This window comes from Apostichopus japonicus, chromosome 8 (genome assembly GCF_037975245.1).
Source record: "Apostichopus japonicus isolate 1M-3 chromosome 8, ASM3797524v1, whole genome shotgun sequence".
Lineage (NCBI taxonomy): Eukaryota > Metazoa > Echinodermata > Holothuroidea > Aspidochirotida > Stichopodidae > Apostichopus > Apostichopus japonicus.
In genome coordinates this window covers 3,636,526-3,659,499 of record NC_092568.1, presented here as the reverse complement: position 1 = coordinate 3,659,499, position 22,974 = coordinate 3,636,526, and the positions used below count along the sequence as shown (strand labels likewise).

The 22,974-nt window shown below is 35.4% G+C and overlaps 2 protein-coding genes across 3 annotated transcripts in view; both read right to left on the bottom strand.

Annotated features, from left to right (window-relative positions):
• LOC139971105 (neo-calmodulin-like) overlaps window positions 1–18,096 on the bottom strand; it is a 38,578-nt gene extending 20,482 nt beyond the window's left edge. Inside the window, exons 1-6 of one of the 2 annotated variants that reach the window (XM_071977306.1) lie at window positions 17,852–18,096; window positions 13,655–13,685; window positions 12,630–12,773; window positions 11,932–12,058; window positions 9,296–9,411; window positions 1,188–3,830 (exon numbers count right to left, since the gene is read on the bottom strand). In XM_071977306.1, coding sequence (XP_071833407.1) covers window positions 3,787–3,830; window positions 9,296–9,411; window positions 11,932–12,058; window positions 12,630–12,773; window positions 13,655–13,685; window positions 17,852–17,923 — 534 coding nt within the window. In that variant the 5' untranslated portion in view covers window positions 17,924–18,096 and the 3' untranslated portion in view covers window positions 1,188–3,786. Of the gene's footprint in view, window positions 1–1,187; window positions 3,831–9,295; window positions 9,412–11,931; window positions 12,059–12,629; window positions 12,774–13,654; window positions 13,686–17,851 lie in introns of those variants that run through there. The other variant, XM_071977305.1, reaches the window with a different exon arrangement.
• Window positions 6,191–8,903, bottom strand: LOC139971102 (G-protein coupled receptor moody-like). Its single transcript, XM_071977301.1, has one exon. The coding sequence runs from the start codon at window positions 7,588–7,590 to the stop codon at window positions 6,577–6,579; it is 1,014 nt and encodes a 337-aa protein (XP_071833402.1). The 5' UTR covers window positions 7,591–8,903; the 3' UTR covers window positions 6,191–6,576.
• Window positions 18,097–22,974: the final 4,878 nt, after the last annotated feature.

Here is a 22,974-nt window from a genome sequence, read left to right as displayed (position 1 = left end):
TGGGTGTTAATAACACCCTAATTGATACAGTCCCCCGAGGTTTGTTGGCATGGGGTGATAGCTGGTGACGTCAGCTACTTTGGGGACCCCAATGATACTGAGTTACAGATTTGATTTGTTAGCCAAAAATCGTGTTGAAAAACCGTATTTAAACGGTTAATGAGACTTTGCGTCGAGTTTGGGTGTTAATAACACCTTAAATGATACCGTCCCCCGAGGTTTGATGGCATGGGGTGATAGAGGGTGATGTCAGCTACTTTGGGGTCCCCAATGATACTGAGTTACAGATTTGATTTGTTAGCCAAAAATCTTGTTGAAAAACCGTATATAAACTGTAAATGCGACTTTGCGTCGAGTTTGGGTGTTAATAACACCTTAAATGATACCGTCCCCCGAGGTTTGATAGCATGGGGTGATAGAGGGTGACGTCAGCTACCATGGGGACCCCAGTGATACTGAGTTACAGATTTGATTTGTTAGCCAAAAATCGTGTTGAAAACCCGTACATAAACGGTAGATGAGACTTTGCGTCGAGTTTTGGCGTTATTATCGCCCTCTCTGATGACATCTTTTCTCAAGGTGGTTTTGATGGGGTGATAGAGAGGGTTGCCAGCTATTACTTGCACAATTTGAAAACTTCTATTGTCTGATAACACACCCATCACTCTGTTAAATAAGTGTGTCAATTAGTTTAGTTTTTTAAACTTTACTTTTCCCCTTGTAACATTCGAATTGCCCTTAAACTTCTCCGTAGTATCATTTTCCCCTTAGTGTTCGCTCTTATTGTTCGCTGGTAATGGTCGCTGGTAATGCTTAACGTTCGCTGCTATTGGTCGCTGTTATTGTTCGCCAACTTCAGCCCGATAGAAGGCCACCCCTATGTTACATGGCGTTGATGGTCGTACACATATGCAATTAATCGCCTAAATACTAGCTAAAGAGACGCCCATACGTCATAACGTTGTACAGATACCGTCTATATTACCATGACAAGGTGTCGATGAGTTTAGCATCTTTAAACATTGTATAAATGAGATTCACTGAACAGGATTTGGCAAAGATATTTGCTAATCTCCGAAAACAAATTTCTGCTATATTTTACCATATATCCCTCTAGTTTTCATTTAAATTATGTTTATATGGTAAGTTAAGATGTATAGTAAAATAGAGAACAGGACGCATGCAAGTATTATATAATTAAAAATCTTTGTTGTCATTTTGTATTAAATAATGTTGATATATAACACAAAAGTTCTGATAATAAAACATCACATATAAGTATAGTTTATTAACACATAAGTTGCTTTAAAAATGAAATTGATTTGGTCTTTGGAATAAAAGCAAAAATAGAACTAAAAATAATTGCTTCTTTCAGCTTTAACGGGTTGAAGCCTAACAGCAATCTCTGCCTCGACCGACAGTACATCTAACTGACAATCCCCCCCCCCCCTTCCCCCTTTCCCGATCCACGTACATCACCTCAAGACCTTACCCCCTCAGTTTCCTGATGGTTTGTCTCCATTTACTTTTACAAACATGAACTATTGTGTCAGGAAGAAAGACGACCACTGGCTTTCAACTACCAATTATCCGATATAGCTTAATATGATAATATGAAAAGTGGAACCGTGTATGAGCAATGCTTCAATGGACGTTTGATGCATTTTCTTTAGTATAAAAGTTTTTACGACAAACTGTGACTCTTCAAAGACATTCTTGGGTTGATCTATCTGGTTTACTTGATTTCGGTAATTTCAGACATTGAAGTTCTGTTGTTCTGGCGAAGTTTTAAGTTCTGCACTCGTGATGCATATAGATGTGATTCCTTTACAAAGGAACACATTTCTTTGAGTTTAGGGATACATGATCTATCTGGTATATACTCAATAAAATAATCAAAAATCTAACATGTAGTACAAGTAATGATAGGAAACCAGTCTATTTACATTTTCTTACGATTACAGACTTAATTTGCAAAGTTTAATGGTGATCGCGGCCAAATATGAACATTGGATAATCGTCCGCAATTGTTTGAACAGCTCTGGGATATCTTATCTACATTATAATACAATGATAATCGGTACCTCAGTGTTGACATTCAAAAAATGTAATGTTTACATTGAAGCGATGATTCATAATTGTGGTACCCTGTAAATATTTCCCTAAGTAATAATTAACTTAAACAGAAACGTTGTCATATGTTACAACGAGAACCATTATGCCTTTGCCAAAATGGAAATCATTCGAAATGCGCACATATAGTATAATGTTATTCCAAAGATTACACTCTATGTGCCTCGAAACGACTTATTTAAGTTTAGGAAGTGCATTTATAACATACTACCTTGGCAACCAAAATGATCTCCCAGTGAAAAAGTTGGTCTATCTTGGTCTATCACATAAACGTCTCTGAGATAATGGGTGATACCAGGAGTAAAATTGACATCATAACACGATCCACCATTTACGTTGACTGTAATAGTCTGAATTCAACGTAACATAGGTCATTCGGCATCTTATCCTAAAGATAACTTTGCATTTGATAAATATCAATTGTACCACAATTATGTACCATATTTGACAACGCTTAAATACCCACACATCTTGACACTGTGTATGTGCTATGCGGACATTGAACGGCTGGGTATAACAAAAAATAACTGGTCGGAATTAGTTGTAAAAATTATACTAATGTTGTATAAAAATTGTATGAATTATTTTAAACGGCCCGACATAAAACACAAAGAAAAATTAAGAGTCGTGGCAGTAGCTCCACGGTAGCCGTCATTCACTGATTAATATATGTTCGACGGACACATTTTCAGTTATTTACATATCTATTACTTCAAAATTTAATATTTACACTATTAAAATATATATATATATATATATATATGTTGAATTAGAAAGAATTAACGTAAGAAGTAAAATTGTCTTAGAATTGGTTCAGGATTCGTGTATGTAATATATATTTGAAGTCACTTTCATGTGACGTCGCGGACGCTTCGCACAGCCACTAGACCAAGTGCCATTTTCAGACCATTGGTTCCAACGCCCTATAATGGGGGTGATCGTAGAAATTTATGCAATATAATAGGGAATGGGATCACTCACTGAATGTTTCTTACAAAATGCACTGGATTTGGGAATGAATACAACAACAAATGTGATATTACTGTTACAAATAATCCAACTAAATATTTTGGGTTAATCAACGATGGTTTATGGCTTAGTTCGTTCGTATGTTTGTCACTTAGTCTTGTGATCCAAAGTTATGGCTCTTCGTTTGGAACTCACATTGAGGTTATGCAAGGTACCGACGTATTCAAGTTATAAATTACAAGTTCCATTTGTGATCATAATTGAAATATATGTATAGTCAAAAGCAAATTCGAAAATCTTCAAGGATGGTAATTCGGTTTTTATACGACTGACAATGAAAAGTCTCTGGGGATGAACTTTTTAATATGCATTATTTACCTGCGTATTTACCTGCAATTGATCTAAGCATGTAACAAAGCATATGTTTGTCATCAATTATTATCTTATTTCGAGTACTTAAGAGTAAACTTGGTCATAATGCGGAAAGATGTTTGAATAGATATAGCCAAATGATTATAAGGAATGAAAATGAAGTCGAAGGCAAAATGGTGTAATCAAAACGTGGAAATGACTTTAACCGTGAGTTTCTGTAAATATATTTCCGCTCCGCAAACCAAAGGAAAGAAACTGTTATAAAAAGGACATTTCGCTTTTGATTTGGTGTGAATCCACCACTTAAAAAATTCAGTCAATTTCTTGCACAGTTGAGGAAACTTTTCTTACATAATCTGTAAAAACAGAGAAAAGGAGAAAACACAATGATTCACAATCAAAATTGTCAATTGAATGTATGAATGTGGTTTCTGAATAGATGTACTATTTCTTACATATGTCTTATGAAGCGGTGTCGCGTGCAAGCGGTTCACCTCGGGGGTAATAATTATCCATGTTTGGTAATTTCATATCAAATTCCCCAAGGTCAAATTGTTATAATCATACGAAACGCCGTTTAGTCTGGTTGTGGTTTTTGTAAACATGTTTTGTACTTTGATTTCAAATCAACTTCCTTGTTCGTTTTCAAGTAACTGCTTAAAGCACTGTGTTTTACGAACGAAGTTTTTCCACTGTTCCGGATCTTCAAATCATTCATTCAAATATGTCACCAAAACAGAACTAGCATTGGTCGATACAAGTGGCAAAAGTCTACAGTGGAATGACGACCTTCCATACTGGTTTCAAACCTCTGGACATACAATCAGCGTCCTTGGCCTAGTTGGTTAGGGTGTCCGCATATAAAGCAGGAGGCCCGGGTTCGAATATTTAAATTGGTTTGGATTTTCCTACTCATTACAATTTGAAATATATATTCTGTTATTCATAATAAAAGACTCTGATGTCCAAATTAAATTAATCTAGTTTTTCATAACCGACAATTTATTTAAATGTTGACGTGAGGATAACACATTGAGTAAATACATTCACTTTCAAAAACAATCAGCAATGAAAATCATATTGTACGTTAAACGTTCGACTAAATTTTGTGATTGTTACGGGTAAAACATGCATCTCCGGGTGTCGTTTCCGAGAGAGTCTCCGAAAGCCAACAATGGCCATATAAGGAAGCGACTCTCGTTTCGGAAGTTAAATATGTGACTTTCCAAGATTGTGAGTTGTTTCCGGATAGCCTTCTCCATCTTCCGAAAACGATAACAAGTAAAGTCAATCTTTAATGTCAATATAAGCTTAGGTAAATCCCAATAAGATCAGTAATGGGATTCAGTTAGAGATAATTCGTCTTAGAGTTAGAGGGACTTGGCTTGTTACATTTTGTTGTCTTTGGTCTTAAGCCTCAGAAAGGTTGTAAAGTTGTATATGTGTCAATAGGTGAATACATCCTGGTTCTGTCCTAAATATACTAATTTCTCGCTCCATTTTTGTCTGAGTTTGCCTCGTGCTACATCCCCGTATTCCACATTATATTCCTTTTGGAGAATCGAGACGTAACGGAACAATATTATAATATATTATACAACACCTAATTATATTTCGGCCATTTGATTGGTCAATTGCTCGTCGATTGCATGCAAAATCCGCTCTATTGCACTCTATGAAATAGAACCATGTGTTATACTTTTTTGATAGCACTTTTTTCAATGGTAAGAGAGCAGAGAAACCTGTCTGTTCAAAACAATCTGTTGCATGAGTGCATTTTACATCCAATTATATCCAAATTTGAAGGTGTTGTATAAAACAAATAATGAATGGTTTCCATTCGTGCAGTAGTGCAAATATTTCATTCGTTGAAAGATGTAATTTGTTCCATTCAACTCGGCTGCGCCTCGTTGAATGGAACATTCCATCTTTCACCTCATGAAATATTTGCACTATTGCACTCATAACCATTTATTATTTGTATACTGTAATTATATGAATATCGTTCTCACTAACATCAACAATATCAAACACTCATTTAGGATGAAGTCAAATTGGTAAATCAGATAAAGTAGCAAAGCAGACACAGTCATTATTTTTTTATACTTAAAACCATCTTTTTACCATTTTTAGAAGAATGAACAACCTTTTGTTTTTCAATATTTATCGCAAGAAGAGTACCCTTAACAACTGAAATTTCAGTATACTTTGCAACAACATCCATGTTGCTGTATAAATCAAATATATATACGTGGTTAGCATATTAGTTTCATCAGTTTGGTTTTTGTAGGAAAGAAACCGGACACCGTCTTTCCTCTATTATGCATATCCGGTTGACCAGATTGCCAACAACTGGAAGGCCTTGCCGAGCCAACTTATCTGTACGTATAGTTTTTTGAGCTTGAAGATACATTTAACGGATTCTCATATTATGAGTTGTATATGCAGTGCATAATTGCGTGTATATATATATATATATATATATATATATATATATACATATATATATATATATATATATATATATATATATATACATATATACATACATATATATACATATATATATACATATATATATATATATATATATATATGTTGATACTTGATGAGACTAGTGGAACACTAGTAGTTGTAACTCGGAGTTTCACGCTTTATAGCGATCTTCAGACAACTCAGAGTTCTAGTATCAACATATATATATATATATATATATATATATATATATATATATATATATATATATATATATATATTGGGTTATATTCATTTATTAAACTAATTTAACCTTAATTTATATTGTGAATATTAGTGAATAATCCAAAATATATTTGAAAGCTAAAGTATAGTAAAAAAAATGCGACCAAATATTTGAATCAACGCTAAAATGAGTAGTCTAGGTATAAAAACATTATAAGGTTTGGAATGGACAAGTGAATCATTAGGAAAACAGTTAACGTACTATATGGTTAAAGCGTTATTCAATCATTTTATCTTTTTCTTTTTCTCAAACCAACATGATATTCCGACTAAATCAGTTCTTCTGTGTGGATTAATTGAAGAATTGTCACGTATTCTGAAAAACGGTACCCAATGAGCTTGTTATGCGCCAGTAGAGCTGGTGGTGAGACTCTGCAATAGCTTCGATGGCTCTGGAATAAGTCTAAACTTGCACGATAGGATATGTCGAAATACATCTCTAAACTGAGGATGTTTTAGCCCATAAATGATTGGATTCACACAACAGTTAGCAATAAGAAATATCGACACCCAAGGAATGGAAGGGTAGCTGGGTGGTATCAAACAGGCAATAGCAAAGGGCATTATACATATGATATACGAACACACCACCAAAAACAAGTTCTTCGTCACTTTCACTTGTCTTTTGAAGGCCGCTGATTGGGCGTTGCCCTTGTTTTCCCCTCTAGACGCGTTGTTGGAAAACAGCTCGCGATTTTTAGCTCGAATGAAACGATAAATTTTGACGTAACATGTGATGATGATGATCAAACAAGGAACTTCAACGAGAACACTGCTGATGAATGCGTAAACATCCGATAAAGGATGGGTTGAGTCAGCTGAACATATTTTATACCTCTCCGAGTAGCCGATTCCTCCAAGGCCACACAAGGGTGGGACCGTAACCAGGACGATCGGAATGATCCATGCTGAAGCTAGCATAAGGACAAGATATCTCTTTGAATATAGTTGGTCGTAGTGAGTACGAGATTTAGTTATTAACGTGAAACGGTTAAATGCGATTAAGGCGAGATTGACTATGCTGCTACCAAGACCAACCCAGACAACAATAGCAACAAACGTGCACAACGGGTCCGTCAACGGCCAACTATCGTTCAACAAAGCGACAACTTGGAACGGAAGGACGAGACACGTAGCAAGATCAGAACACGCCAAATTCACGACAAATGAATTGGTCTTGGTTTGCAATCTTTTCGAAAAAGTCACAGCAATCATAACCAATATATTCCCAGGAATGCCAACAGCCGCCACAAGTATCGCTACAACGGACAAAAGTGCTCTTTGTGTCGGATCTTCAAAAACGTAACCAGGCGAATCGGTGGGTAAAATCGTAACTTCAACTCCGTTCGTATCCATCTTGTTTACCTCAATGACTTCTTAATGTTTTTAACTTTTTGTTTCTTCTTTGGAGTTTGTATTCCTCAACGAAAACGGCAGTCTTGTAACTTGTAATGAGCAATTTAACGGTATAGAATGGTTCAACGGTTGTAGTTATTCCTTACGTATGATATGCTGGTACTATATGCCACAGTGAACTGAGAAGGCTGTTAACTTCGGACGCAATACTCAACGATGATGTATTCCAAATATCCGGGTTTGTCCCCAGCCGAGTCGGGTCTGTCCCACATTCGGTTGCTCTATGCAGTGTGTTATAAACCTGAGTATATTAGCTGGGTATATAATACTTGGAGATCAAATTGTCATTATATTGCGGATATTTAACACATGTAGGCAATGTCTAAAGTCGTAATTTACGTATGACATGTAACTGGTGCTATTTGACACAGTGAACTGGGAAGGCTGTTAACTTCGGAGGCAATACTCAATGATGATGTACTCGAAATATCCGGTACTTGTCCCTTATTCTGTGTGTTATAAACCTGACCTTTGAGTCCATTTGCTATATAATACTTGGAAATCAAATCCGTCATTTTATTGCGGTTATATGGCGCATGTACGAACTTCCAAGTTCGTTAGTTCAATACCACGCAGTGTATCGTTTGCATTGTGAAATATAAATCAGTTTCAAGAATCACTTCCTGATATTCGTATATTTTTTTTAAACGTTAGCCATGAATAAGCAATAATGTGGTGTGGACGGTTGTTAGTTATCACGAGATCTAATGGAAGTTAATCTTGGATTGTCTTTAGTTTCAGACTGCAAGCTGATTGCGATTTTATATAAAGATGTTGTTTGATCTGTTGACTTGAAAGAACTTGAAAGAATCTGTGGTAAATGAACACAATACACACTAATAACTGGGATGTAGAAGCTAATGAAACACTTCATCATGTGTAGGCGAGTTTGTTAAATATCCAATTTTATGTACCAACGAAATCACCATCGTTAATTGTTACTTACAATTAGCTTTTTGATGTGTGATGAAGATATCAGAATCGTATTATTATTATTACTTTTCAATCAATAAGCAATGTATTCATTGGACATCAGGTGGTATCAGGTTCTAAACGAAAGTGCAAGCAGAAAACTCCTCGGACATAATAATTGTGAACATTTTGCAATATTTATTCGAACGAGTAATAATACTAATCCTTTCTCACCTATGCAGTTATTCTTGGATTATCCGGAATTATAATCCGGGTCCCGGGGTCCGTGAGAAATTTGATAAAGAATAATATATTCTAGTTTCATGACGTAACTTCAAAATAAAATGGGGGTGTAATTAGACACTATTAATAGTCTAAATCTTTCGTCCTTCATCTTATTTTACCATGTACAAATGTAGCGTGGTTCTTACTCGCAACTATAAGACACATTTGTTAATTCTTTTTCATAATTCACAGTACTTGTACTTTTAAGGGCAATATTAATACACTCAAGTAAAGAAAACATTCGGGAGCTATATACCGGATAGTGTATACTTGGGTTAACTATATAGATAATTGTTCATCCTTATTTTGAGGGATTTCACAACTTGATGGTAGACCTTCGATGCCGACTGCGATCTCCAAGTTGACTTACAAGCGATTTACATGACGTTAGCTACTATATATTCCTTTAAGTCATTTTAATTTGTATTGAGAAAAATCAATTAATTACCCATGTAATCAATATTTCCATCTCCATCTACCCCAGCAACTCTCAGCATTTCTTCAACATCCTCGGTGGGTAGAGTATCACCATACGTCTTCATGACATGTCGAATGTCGTCAGCACTAGAAATATAGACGTGAAAACATACTTTTAAAACGATTCAAAAACATATCTCTAAATGTTTTGAAATTTTTTATAACTGTGCTCCCTTTTTTTGTCCTCGTCAATGGTTTCCATCACAATAATTTCCTGTTGAAAGAGGATGCCGGCAAGGCGAACCACTATCCCCATATATTTTTTAATTATGTACTCAGCTATTGAATGTATTAATAAACAATGATGATTCCATTCGAGGTATTGATATCGGTGGAAGAGAATATAAAATGACTCCTTATGCTGATGACACCAGGTTCTTTGGCGAAGCGAACGAACGATGTTTTCGCAATTTACTCAATCACTTTTTTCGTGGAATTTTCAGGTTTAAAAATGAATATTAGTAAGTCCATGTTAGTGGGAGCAGGAACATTGACTGGTTTTTAAATGTTTTTGAACGATATTTATTGGGTTTTGGAGAGGATTTTACATCCTAGGCATTACCTTCAACATTGACATCGCTAGTATGACGGTTAAAAAACAGATCCTTTAAGTCGAAACTTTATTATTCAAGATTATTCTGGAAGGTGGTATTAAAAATGATTGACATAGCCATACATTGCGTTGCACTTAAAGGTACATATTTTGTATTAGTTATTTGTGTTTATCGATTTGTTTAGAGACAGAAACCAGATCGTGGAAGTCGAAACTATATTATTCAAGATAGGTGGTATTAAAAATGATTGACATAGCTATACATTGCGTTGCACTTAAAGATAAATGTTGTTTATTAGTAACTTGTATTTTTCGATTTGTTTGGAGACCGAAACCAGATCGTGTAAAGTCGAATCTATATTATTCAAGATTATTCTGAAGGTGGTATTAAGAATGATTGACGTATCCATACACTGCGTTGCACTTAAAGTTGCATGTTTTGCACGTACGTTAAAAAGCGGTAGTCAGGGACTTGTTTCCTGTTATTTATGAATATACATTGAATATTTAAGTATATGGGAATGATGTTAATAGGCATGAAAATTAACTTGAGTAGAATGAATTTTGGAAAGATGTGTTAGCCTCAGCCCAATATTTTTGTAAATAGGGAATTTCACTCGGGGAAAAGGAAAAATGACACATTAATTCTGAGTCAGTCGTTGTGGAATAATAATTTTAGTAGTCAATCAACCCGCTCTTACTCTCATTGGTTCAGAAAGAGCATCGTCTTTGTAAACGAGCTAATTGATAAGAAAAGGGTACTTTCTACATCTAATACCATATGGTTAGTATTTTGGGCATTAATAATCATTTTCTTGAATACCATTGGCTTATTAACTATATTACGACGTCATGGAGTAACTTTTTTAATAATCTACACCATAGCATTCCCAACCCCGGTATATAGGATTAAGTAATATGATGTTACACCGTAATTATTTAGCGTGTAAATCTGTTTATAGTAACCTCTTATAGCAACCCAAGTTCGAAAAACAATCTCTGGAAAATCTCTGGATATATCGCAATCATCGTGGGCTAGATATTATACTCCATTCCTTTCCGTTGTTCTACTGACGTTCAAATTAGATGGTTTCAGTATATTATTCTCCATATAATTAATCCTATATTTGTTTTATAAACGCCATTACCGTGAACTGTACATTTTGCCACAATGAAATCGAGAAAATATAACACATTTTCATTTTATTGCAAGTTTACATCTGTACTTTGTAATTATATTCACAGCGTTTGTTTATTTGCGCAAACATTAAAATAAACCTTTTTTTGTGTGTGTGTTGGGGGGGGGGGGGGTTGTGACCAGGTAGCTAACCTTGAATAATTTTGGTAAAGGAACATATATTTAAATGCTAGCAATTTAAAGTCATTCCATATGTGTTTAGTTTGCGTAAGTATTTTAAAGATTATTTTAACATTAACGAATATAGTTCAAAGGAAAATATGAAGGTAATTATTTCGGAAAGGTACTGGCTACCGTAGTATCATTTATTGGACTTGAATGATTAATTTAATAACGTTTGTATTTCATTTAATGTTAAATTTATGGAACGCATTTGATGTTTTTTTGTTAACAGGATTTTAATTTTGAAAGTTAAGATGGTTGCCAAGCGAAAATAAAGATAAAATGAGATAAGCAATATCGCTTCATGAATCTTGTACCTATAAGTGCAGTCGAATTACGTATGTAGAGCAATATGCCGTTACACTTTGAATATTGTTACCGAAATTAACAACATTTCTTCCCTTAGCCTATATGTATTGAGTCGTCGGCACTGTGGGTAATACATGCAAATGTGAAGATTTCGGATATTAGAATTAGTGAAACAAATGATCTTCTGAAGTAACACGAAGACGTGTAAATAAGTGTCACGCAGATAGGACCGCAAATGATGAAAATGAAAAAGTGATCATGTAAATAATTGTACAAATTATATATGCATTATTTTGTTTAAGTGTCAGGCAATATCCTCGAAACAATTTCATCATTTTATTTGTTTTTCGGTGTTAGCAAAAGTCAAATAAACTCCAGCTCTTACCTTACGTGGCCTTTAATATCAGTCTCAAAGACTTTGAAGGCTTGTTTCATCCCATCGTCAATACTATGTTTTGACATCTTGTTCGCCATCATCGTGAGAAACTCTTTGAAATCGATAGCTCCATTTCCTTTTGAAACAAATGTGTGAGATACTGTTTTCAAGCTATGACACGTACCGGTCGCAATCAAGAACTGTCAAAAACTATAGAGCTGTCATTAAAGTGATTATTAGAGACATCGGGGACACATACGGTACTATGGAAAGAAATTTGAAGGAAACGACACAATTGTGGTTACTGCATATTTAACGTCCATTAATTTAAGGATGTGACGTAACGTTAACCAAAGTCTTAGCAGAATGGAACAAAATGTACCCATCGTTCTCCAAAGTTATCATTTGGAATCTAGATGCACATATATATTCGTGCTCCAATAGTTTATGAAATAGTTTTATAGGATGTAACTGTAAAATTTTAGAATTTATAAATATATGTGAAGAATTTGTCAGTTTCTCACATACTCACTTAAAGAATAAATTTACAAAATGAACAAATGCTCCCTCACAGTCGCATTCGTGCTCCAACCCTACCAGCGTGTTATTGGGAAAGAATGCCCGATATTCAACAACACTATAATCGTGTTCATTGGATAAATAAAACTCAAAGAATTTGTTTCTATCGCAGTCTATGGTTTTTATACCATCAGTGTCAGCCTCGTCAAACATTTCTCTGATTTCCTCCTCACTCGTATCTTGTTTCAGCAACTTCATCACCTTTTCTAGTTCATTGGCACTGATGACGCCATCTTTGTCTTGGTCAAATAGAAGGAAGGCTTCCTTGAACTCTGGATATCAAAGCAAACAGGTATAGTCGTCATGGTAAAGAAGAACTTGAGTCGCGAAACCTCCCCTCCTCCACCCAAATACCCAGTCCAGCTCGGAATTACATGTTTCCTTAATCAATAAAGATATGACATATTTAAAACGTTTTCAATGACAAGAGTTAATACTTAGTTTACTTCTTTATTCTTATGATTCTGACGAATTCAGATCATGCTAAGGCAAAGAACACCCCCAAAACGGGAAGAAAGGCATGTTGGATGGAGATGGGTGGTTTTGTTTTTGCTATACTCGGAGTTTATAAAAGACTTGCACATACGTAGACTATTTCTTACTGTTACTATATTTATTTTATTTTAAACTCCGAGAATTCGGAGTTAACAACTCATACTTCGTTACTTATCATGCGTGCAGGTTTGCCTGTTCGTAGCTGTAGTTCTAAAGTCAATTTAAATATTCTGATTTGCTCTTATTTTTCCGCATTAATCGTGAGATAAAGTTCGATTGATCATGTGAAGACTTCCGTCAGATTTCTATGGTAGGATTATTTATTGTCTAAAGCTGAATGACCTTGTGAACTAGGTTCAATGTTCGACGTGAGTAGTTCGCATGTATCAAGTCTATGACTAAAGTATTGTATTTGATGGTGAACGAAGTTCAACAAACTGTGAATGTTTTCATGTCAGTGTTGACGTTATCAAATATGGCAGCAAATTGTTCCGTTTGTCTTAATACACAGGAGCAGAAGAAATCAAATTATATAACCAGTAGGTACATGACGTACAAAAAGGAAAAGGAAAATTCTTTGTTAGTTAGACCCAGGAAACTATGAAAGGTGTAACACAATTGCACCTTGCACCAAACGAACACCATGCGACTTACTCACCATGCCTTTGTTCTGGTGTTAGCTCATCGACCTGTTATCGATAAATTGATGTAAAAATACATTAATGTTTATGTTAATGCATTAATAGTCAGTGATGTAAACAAAGGTCTAAAACTACCTCTAGACAGAGGGTGTTGTGAGGGCAAATGGGGATGACAGAAGCAAAGGTGGGTCAATGTTGGTCAAGGTGGGATACTTATAGTGAGTCAACGTTTCATAGTGTCACTGATCTATTTTAGTGTGTCTTTTCACGTAAGCTATGTTCATATATATTATCAAACGGTTCTACACTTTCCGGCTTACTCCAGCTATTGTATTCAGATTGAGCACTGGGGTAAAAGAAATACCATAACAAGTTTGTATCAATAATGTGTTCACTTGTTGAGGAAATATTCCAAGGATAGCTATAGCTTTAACTCGTTGATAAATACAGTTATTCATATTTTAGTGTGTCTTTTCACGTAAGCTCTGTTCATATATATTATCGAACGGTTCTACACTTTTCGGCTTACTCCAGCTATTTTATTCAGCTTGAGCACTGGGGTAAAAGAAATACCATAACAAGTTTGTATCAATAATGTGTTCACTTGTTAAGGAAATATTCCAAGGATAGCTATAGCTTTAACTCGTTGATTAATACAGTTATTTATATAACTTGATTGGCAAGATCAGTTAGGGAAAGGGATTGAGGGACGATTATACCAAGGGTTGTTTTATTTCGTAAATAGTTAATTTTACAAATTGTGGTGGCTTATGTGTTTGACCTATCACTGAATGGAAATAATGGCAAAATATCTTTATACCAACCAATTCTAAGTTTAAAGTATTCCAAGCACTTTTTTAAGATCATAATATTCGATCGTTTTGTAAACTTTATTATCAAGGTATTTAATTTAGTCGTTGAAAGTTGTATATGAAGTAAACCTGGTAGAAATTCCAGTAGAACCCAGTTAAAAAATCAACTAGGTTCTACTAGGGCCTACTATGTTTAACTGGTTTTTAACTGTGTTTAACTGGGTCTTACTGGGTTCCAACTGGGCTATGCTGTACATGAGCTAGGTTCAACTGGGTTTACACAATGTTCAACTGGGTTTGTTCAGGCTCAACTGAGTTTGAACTATGTTTGAACTGATCCAGTTGGGCTTCAACTAGGTTTCACTGGTTTTTGCACTAGCCCAACTGGGTTTGAACTATGTTGACTGGTGAACTTGCCCTGTTGGGGTTGAACTAGGTTTCAACTGGTTTTGCACTGGCCCAACTGGGTTTGGACTATTGGCTGGTGAACTGACCCAGCTGGGGTTTAACTAGGTTTCACTGGTTTGCACAAGCCCAACTGGGTTTGAACTATGTTTACTGGTGAACTTGCCCTGTTGGGGTTGAACTAGGTTTCACACTGGCCCAACTGGGTTTGGACTATGTTGACTGCTTTTATTTTAGGCGTACTTATCAAGAATATTATAATGTAAGTTCGTAAGCAGTAACCGTATCGTAATATATTGAAAATGCTAAATTAGCCAACTTATGAGGGGTGTAAAATAAATCTTTGTCATATTTATCACAGTTATTATTAAACGATTACATTTTTGTACCGCAATGATTAAAAATATGAAATATTTACTATATAATATATTTGAAAAAATTATGTTATACTTTGTTCGTCGATTTGAACAATTGGTAGGCAAAATATTGGTGCAATATAGTATGATCCGACTAAATTTGAACTTTGACATTTGTCTTGCGTTAGCGCTAAATTTATAAATTCCGAATCCGCAAACCACACACGCCAACAGAAGCTTCGCAGAATAATCGCATTTTTAACCGATTTTGCCAACAATTTTAAATTATTACCGAGGCTCAGTACCCTCCGTTGTGATCTTGCAGTATCTTTATATTATTGACACATACTTGTAACGTTATAATTGATTGTAAATGTGCTCTTTATCATAAATATTTGAATTGAACAGAAACTTTATATATATTGACCTAGGACTATAGTATAGGCTAGGCCTAGCAAACCGGTTCCAGTACTAGGTATACCACATGGTACATTTACTAACGTTAGACATATCCTAACGTTATAGTTGCCTAGCTTATAGGGGCCTAACCTAGTTATACTCAAGTTAACACCTATATTTAGCCGCATGATTTTAGGAAAGCTATCGTCAACTAGCAAACATGATAGCAATTTTCAAAATTTACGCAATTGCCTCGATTGTTGTTTCAAACATGAAGTGTCCTATTGGCATAATAACATACTTTGCAAAAGTCATTAGTGAAGTGTACAGCATACACGTTTATATGCTACAAATGTGAGGATGCCCTACACTGAACATTATGAACATATGATTACACTATCAATCTAATTTCAAGTGAGGCTTTATTTGTACAGTGTAAGATGGTCAGCTCTTTCATAAAGTTTTTTGTACCATAGTTTTACTTGTTTATTAGTGCACTGTGCAGTGCTCACTGTACAGAGGGCTATACATTTGTACAGTATATTTGTATGTTGTCTTGTGGCAGCAAAGGGTTGATTAACAACTCTCTTCTGGGTCGCTAGGCAACTATCTTGTTCTTCCTGGAAATTAGCCCTCACAGGAAATGGGGTCTGTGTGTATATATTTTAGGAACAAAGGAGTTTTGTGAGGGTATAGGGAGATGGCAGTTGGCTATGAGTATCTGAGCAAGGCAGTTGTAAAAGAAGAGAAAGATAGTTTAATGTTTGGGTAGTTTGTTTTAAACCTTAATTTACATAGATCAAGTTACTGTAGACCTTATTATTTTATGGAAGTTGTGATATCAAACTGACAGGATATTATTTTACAATAAAGGATATTCCAGGACACCATCACTTATAAAGGACATTATTTTACTACAAAGGATATTGACATTATTTTACTGAAAGGAAACCCTGGAACACTATTTCATATAAATTAAAGGATACTATTTTGTTGGGATCGGACATTCATAATACCATTTATTGGGTTCAACTACACTGATGTCGTAGAATATCTGATGTCGTGGAAGATCTGAGGTCGTAGAATACTTGATGTCACCAGCAGGCCAACTCACCATGGTGATCTGCAGATCAGACTTTTAAATTAAGTGTATTTCTTTATATTTTGGGTGCGCACCTCACGACTGTAAGTTGTTTCATTTAATTCTTTGACTGGGCCCAGATCAGCTGTACATTGTTTGTTATTCATAATTATAATTTCTTTTGATCCAATCCAGTTGAGTTCTCCATTTTTTATGTGTCTTGCTCTGTGTTTGGTCATCACACCAAACCCAGAGTTCTCTAATCAAGAACAAACATTTATTTTCAGTGGCTAACACCCTTTCATGCAGTATAGATCTACTGTTAAAAAATGAAAACTCCTTATAGTCTGGTGTTATATAAGTGTAGATAACACCAGTTGAGAATCCCAGTTCAAACTATTTAAAAATTTAAGTAGTAAAACATAGTTCACCCAGTTGAACCCAGTAAAACATAGTTCACCCAGTTGAACCCAGTAAAACATAGTTGACCCAGTAAAACAGTTGAACCCAGTAAAACATAGTTGACCCATTAAAACATAGTTGAACCAGTTGGACCCAGTAAAACATAGTTGAACCAGTTGGACCCAGTAAAACATAGTTGAACCAGTTGGACCCAGTAAAACATAGTTGAACCAGTTAGACCCAGTAAACATATAGTTGAACCAGTTGGACCCAGTAAAACATAGTTGAACTTGAACCAGTTAGACCCAGTAAAACATAGTTGAACCAGTTGGACCCAGTAAAACATAGTTGAACCAGTTGGGAACCCCAGTTCACCCATTTCAACCTAGTTCATATTTGGGCCAATTTCCGTATAGAAAATTCCAGTTGAACCCAGTTCAAAAGTTCAATTGGAATTTCCACCATGGAAATAAACGGACGATTGTTCTACATATGCAGTAGGTCTCGTATGTTAAAATCGTCCAAAAATAATATTGCCAGAAGTTCTGTTTAACCTACGGCTTCATTTATTTCATAGGTTATATATATAACATATTTATACATAGTAAGTATGAATAGCCGATGTATAGATACACTAAGTAGCACGACAAATAAATCTAGCAAAAGATAAACAGAAGGTAAACCACATGACGTCACATGTTACTGTATGCTAACATACCATGTTTAAATCTGTATATTCTGTACGTCGTATGTACTTACTGAACTGATCTCGTCGCTAGATAATTTTCTCCAAAAATAATTGCGATTTCGGAAATTCTTTGGCGTAGCCATAATCCTGCTTTACTCATCAAAATTGGTCATTTTGTAAGTAAAATGCTCTCGTTGTAATACATGGACCTAACTATCCGATTTACTGTGCACCTATACTTGCTATACTGCCTGTAATACCGAGATAACACCTGTGGTACAGCAGTAAAAAGCAAGCACTATTCAGGCCTGGTTTTGTCTTTCAATATCTCTGTCGAAGCGTGACGTGAACAGATTTGTCTAAAAATATCCGTTGTTGTTGCTTTATTTGCACCAGTATGACCCTAATTGCAGACGATCCCTTTGCCATATATTGACGTATGTGTATTGAAATGTTGGAACGTGTCGTCAAAATGTTAAGATCTTTTTGTAATATTCGTGGTTTTCAACAAAATGATACATTACAGCAAACTTGCAGATATGGATCTTGCCGTTTTGACAACACCATATGATTATTGCGTTTGCGAGCCTGACTGATGTTAAAGGTTACCGTCGTTTCCTTCAGCAAAGAATGATATAAACGTACCTCTGTATTCAGTTTAGGCTGGTATCTTTATTATTATTATTACTATTATTATTATTATTATTCTTATTGTTCTTAAAATGCTTAAAAACCGTAATAAAGAATGTTATTTTTTCAATTTTTGAGGAAGATATGTTTGACATAGTTTGCATTCTGAAGTTATTGAGTGTCAAATAAGGTCAGAACCGGATCGAAATTATGTCATTTAAATGTCGCTCGCTTGAAAATATTTCTTGGAGTCAGTCTAAGAATGTGGCCCTTTTGATGGTTTTTCGCCGTAGAGAGTATCTAATACTCTGGGAACTTGTTGGTACTTTTGGTTAATTCACACATAAGGATTTCATCGTTGCCAAAACACATTTCAACTGTATATTTTCGACTTTGATTGTACTTCTTTCACGCAAATTCGGTAAAAAATTATCGTTTTTAACAATTCCGGTTTCAAATCAAGGAAAACTTTGTCAAATTATTTCATGAAACCTTTTAAAAGAAACATTACGTATGTTTCTCTACACATAATTTCATAGTTTACACAGTTTTAAAAGTTAAAAGTTTTGTTATTCTTCGTATCTGTATATATTTGAATTAATTTAACATCTTTAACAACGACCCTTCTATATGCGCTATATGATTTCGTAAAATATGCCCCCCTTATCATCAAAACTTTCACAACGAACAAGGCCGTTCCGGCTCACACGGAATGTATATTTATTTCTTATGTGCCCCAACAGCAATAGAACATGCGACAAGTGAATCGGCCCCAAATCTTTCCTTCCTTCTAAACTAAATGGTTTAAACATTGTGCAATGTAGTGTTTTTCATCATTCGACTGTCTATTTTTAAAATACGTTCATTTCAAGTCAACTTTTACGGCACATTCTGATCATTATGTACAGCTATTTTACTTCGACGTCATCATACATTGGCCACAACTATCCATTTGTACAGTGATCAGCTGGTGAGCATTCAACATCACGTATCTTACCGTCGAACTCGAAGTCTTAAATGTGATACCACGGAAGCGGCTCAAAATCATAAAATTATAGCCAAAACAAGTCACCTCTGACAATTGAATACGGTGAAATTGCACATCAAACATATGTCTAAGTTGCGGTAGACCTAGCTGTGTGCACAAGTAGTCCCAAACTCCAACTTACGTCTAGGCCTAGCCTAACTAATTTTCGCTATTAATAAAGTGACATTAGCCTAGACCTAGGCCTATTCTCACTAGGCTGTGTAATATAAATTAAATGCTGATATTATTATTAGTCTAGGTAAAGAGTATATGACTAAAACATAATATAGTTAGCCGTGAATTTGTTTACATTACGAAACAAGGTTCTGAGTAGGGCACCAGGCTCAAATTTACGATGCAAACACTACAGTATAGCAGTATATTAATAGTCAATCAAAAACAACAATTAGCATTGTTCTTGTGGTTAGTATCTAATATCTCTGTTGGCCCAAATTTAGTTCGTATTATTTTTTATTAAAGACCACTATGAATTTCCATACAGAACTTAGACTAAAATTACAGTATCCATCAGTGAATAAAAGTTAATGGTTGTCCAGAGAAATCTCATATGCGTAGTATGACTAATATGGATAAGCAGATCCTACCATGCTTAAAAACAAGGAGCATATATCCAGTAGCACTTATACCATAAATGTTTAATTTTCCATGAAAATGTCAGTGGGAAGTATGAACAACCCCTTGGCAAAGGGTTACTATATAGTATGTTAAATGTGCCGCATGTGATATACACATCACTGTGTTGTTTTATTTATGGAAAGTCAGAAAGCTTTCCACCTACCTTATGACCAGCAGTGTTCTGGTTCAAATTATTCACTGCTTAGTCTTATACAGATATCTTCATATCTATGTTCAATATTACAAACAGTGTCAGCAAAGTATTAAACGAGTTGCAGTATTCAGTAACAGATGGTCTTGCTTCTAGAAGGTGGGTTCAACTCCCACCCCAGGCTTGGTCTATCCAGTAACTCCTGTAAGAAAGGGCAGATCGCCTGGTAGCCCGCTAGAGTCAAAACCTTTTTCAGTGCTGTAAAAAATTTAATTTCCCTTTAAAGCAAATAAACCATTTCACACTGAAAGAAATTAGACGTGTGAATTACCACAGCGAATTATTTATGAGATACCTTTACTCACAATATGTATATATCTCTAAGTGCTACAAGTTTGTCATTTCACAACCATATTTACTGAAGGTACAGTCATGAAAAATTCCGATACTTATTCTAAAAGTTATTTTCGAAGTGCAACATTATCCCGAACAGCATCGTTGGTAGTTGAAGCTAATTTGTAAATACTGTGGCTTCTGAGAGTCGAAATCCACCAGTTTCAGTGCTATAATATTGTCTTTGCATATTCCACGTAATATGTCAAAGGTCAATTGTCTGGTGTGTGAGCACCTATGTCTATGATGTGCTACAATTTCCCAGTTTAAAGAACCAAGAAATTATTATTTATGTTTGGTTCTTCACTGGAAGCAAAGGAACATATGCAGTCAGGTCGGCATGTATGTATGTGTGTGGTCATGTGTTGGCCTCACAACTGGTGACATGGGACAAAAGAAATTCCTGTCACCAGTTGTCGAACAATAGAGAACAATACTCATCGGTTGTCCAAACAAAGGGTTAGAATAAAGGGAAATGTCATCGGTTGTAGGCTGTAGCTAATATAATAGAAAACAAGATTGTGTGTGTGTTCATCTGTGGCCCTTTCTGAGTCTGGGATAACTCATATACAGAGTGATAGATATTTGCGATACTTGCTGTGTATCTGTAATATAGTGAGGTGTGCCCTATTGTTCCTGACTGTTGGTTCACAGCTAATATTTTAGGCCCATGTGGACCCCAAATTTTGGTTGGACGTTTTGGGGCCAGAATCTTTTCAAGCCTACATTTTTCTGGACTCAGTTTTGGATAGTTCCATTTGGCTATTGTGCTAACATTAACTTTTCTATTGGAGTTACTTATATTGTACTTGACCGAATGCATATTTATGAGAGTGTCATATTGTATCAACTGAAGTTGGTATGATGATAACATTGGGTGATGACATATGCAACATTGTGCCCACTGAAATGCATGACATATATAGCTTTAAGAGAAGAATTGTGGTCCTTTCATCCTGGTACCTTGGTACTTGGCACCTGACAAACTCCCCACTCCTCGTCTGACCCCCGCCCTTCATCGCAATACCCCCCCCCCCCACCCACTAAAAATAAAAGCGTGACAACTGGTATAAAGTAATTTCGCCATAGTAAGGATAGTAATGTTCTTTTAATTAAAGGATAGTGATGATGACCAGCTTTGTTCAGCTAATTATAGCTACATTCTTCAGCTGGTGATTTTCTCGGATTAACTGACTACAATGTACACATGTACTTTATTTTCATCCTTGTTTTTTAGTAGGATACAACCGTAAATAGTATAGTAAATGTTGATGCAGGTATATAGCTGCGTTAAATTTCTTAAAATACAAACTGCGTTTGTACCAGATACTGCTGGTTACCCCCAATATCGAACAAACAAGTTTGTTGGCAAAGTTAAAATTCCAGACACTTACAAAGAAGGTCACATGACAAAACCGACCAATAAGAACGACGCCTCAAATCGAAACTTTACTTTGGAATATCATAAAATGTAATATACCAAAGTTATAAATAATAAAGATGATAAATATGATAGTAAATAGACAGGTAGGTACCATAACACTTACTTATCACTTCAGTACCCTGACGAATAAATTGTGTATAGAAACTTAAATAATATAAAGCTTTGCCTTTAATGCTGACCTCCTAACTCATCGATTGCAAATTATATCAGTTAACGATCAGAGTCAGCATTAAAAGGAGAGTATATGGCGTGCACACACTTAAGCACGTATATGATGGCAATATATACGGAACGCTAATTTGTTTTTCCTGTCTTACATTTAATTTAACATATCAATATCAACCATGCCGTGCCGTGCCATGGTAATGTTAAATGAGATAAATATGGAAACAGCAGCATCCGAAGGGCAGGTGGAGGACCCGCTGAAACGTCTCAGCGATACCACTAGACATATGATTGTGCCAAATACACTTGTGAGGTACTAACAACTTTCAATGCTATTAATTCAAGAACTTTGCAATCAACAGAGGTTGGGAAATTCAACATCTCATATGTTGAATTCATGACATGTTCTCAAAGAAATATGTAATTACTATCAACTCCTTGGCCTTAAGTCAAAACCAGAATGCAAAATGCATTGAGGAGTTAATGACTCCATAGATCTTGTTCACCAATATAAATGTCCTGAACCACTATTTTGATGTACCATTACACTATGACGTGAATCACGGGTCAGTCTACTGTACGCGGCAATGCACATCTCCACTAATGACAATAGGGATCTTGTTCTCAATGTGTTACATCCACACACTAAGTATGAGAAGTATCCATCATTCCTACCTTGAGCTATCATGTTTAAAAGTTTTCAGAGTTTGACCTCTAGTGACCTCAAATGATATTTAAGCTCCAACCA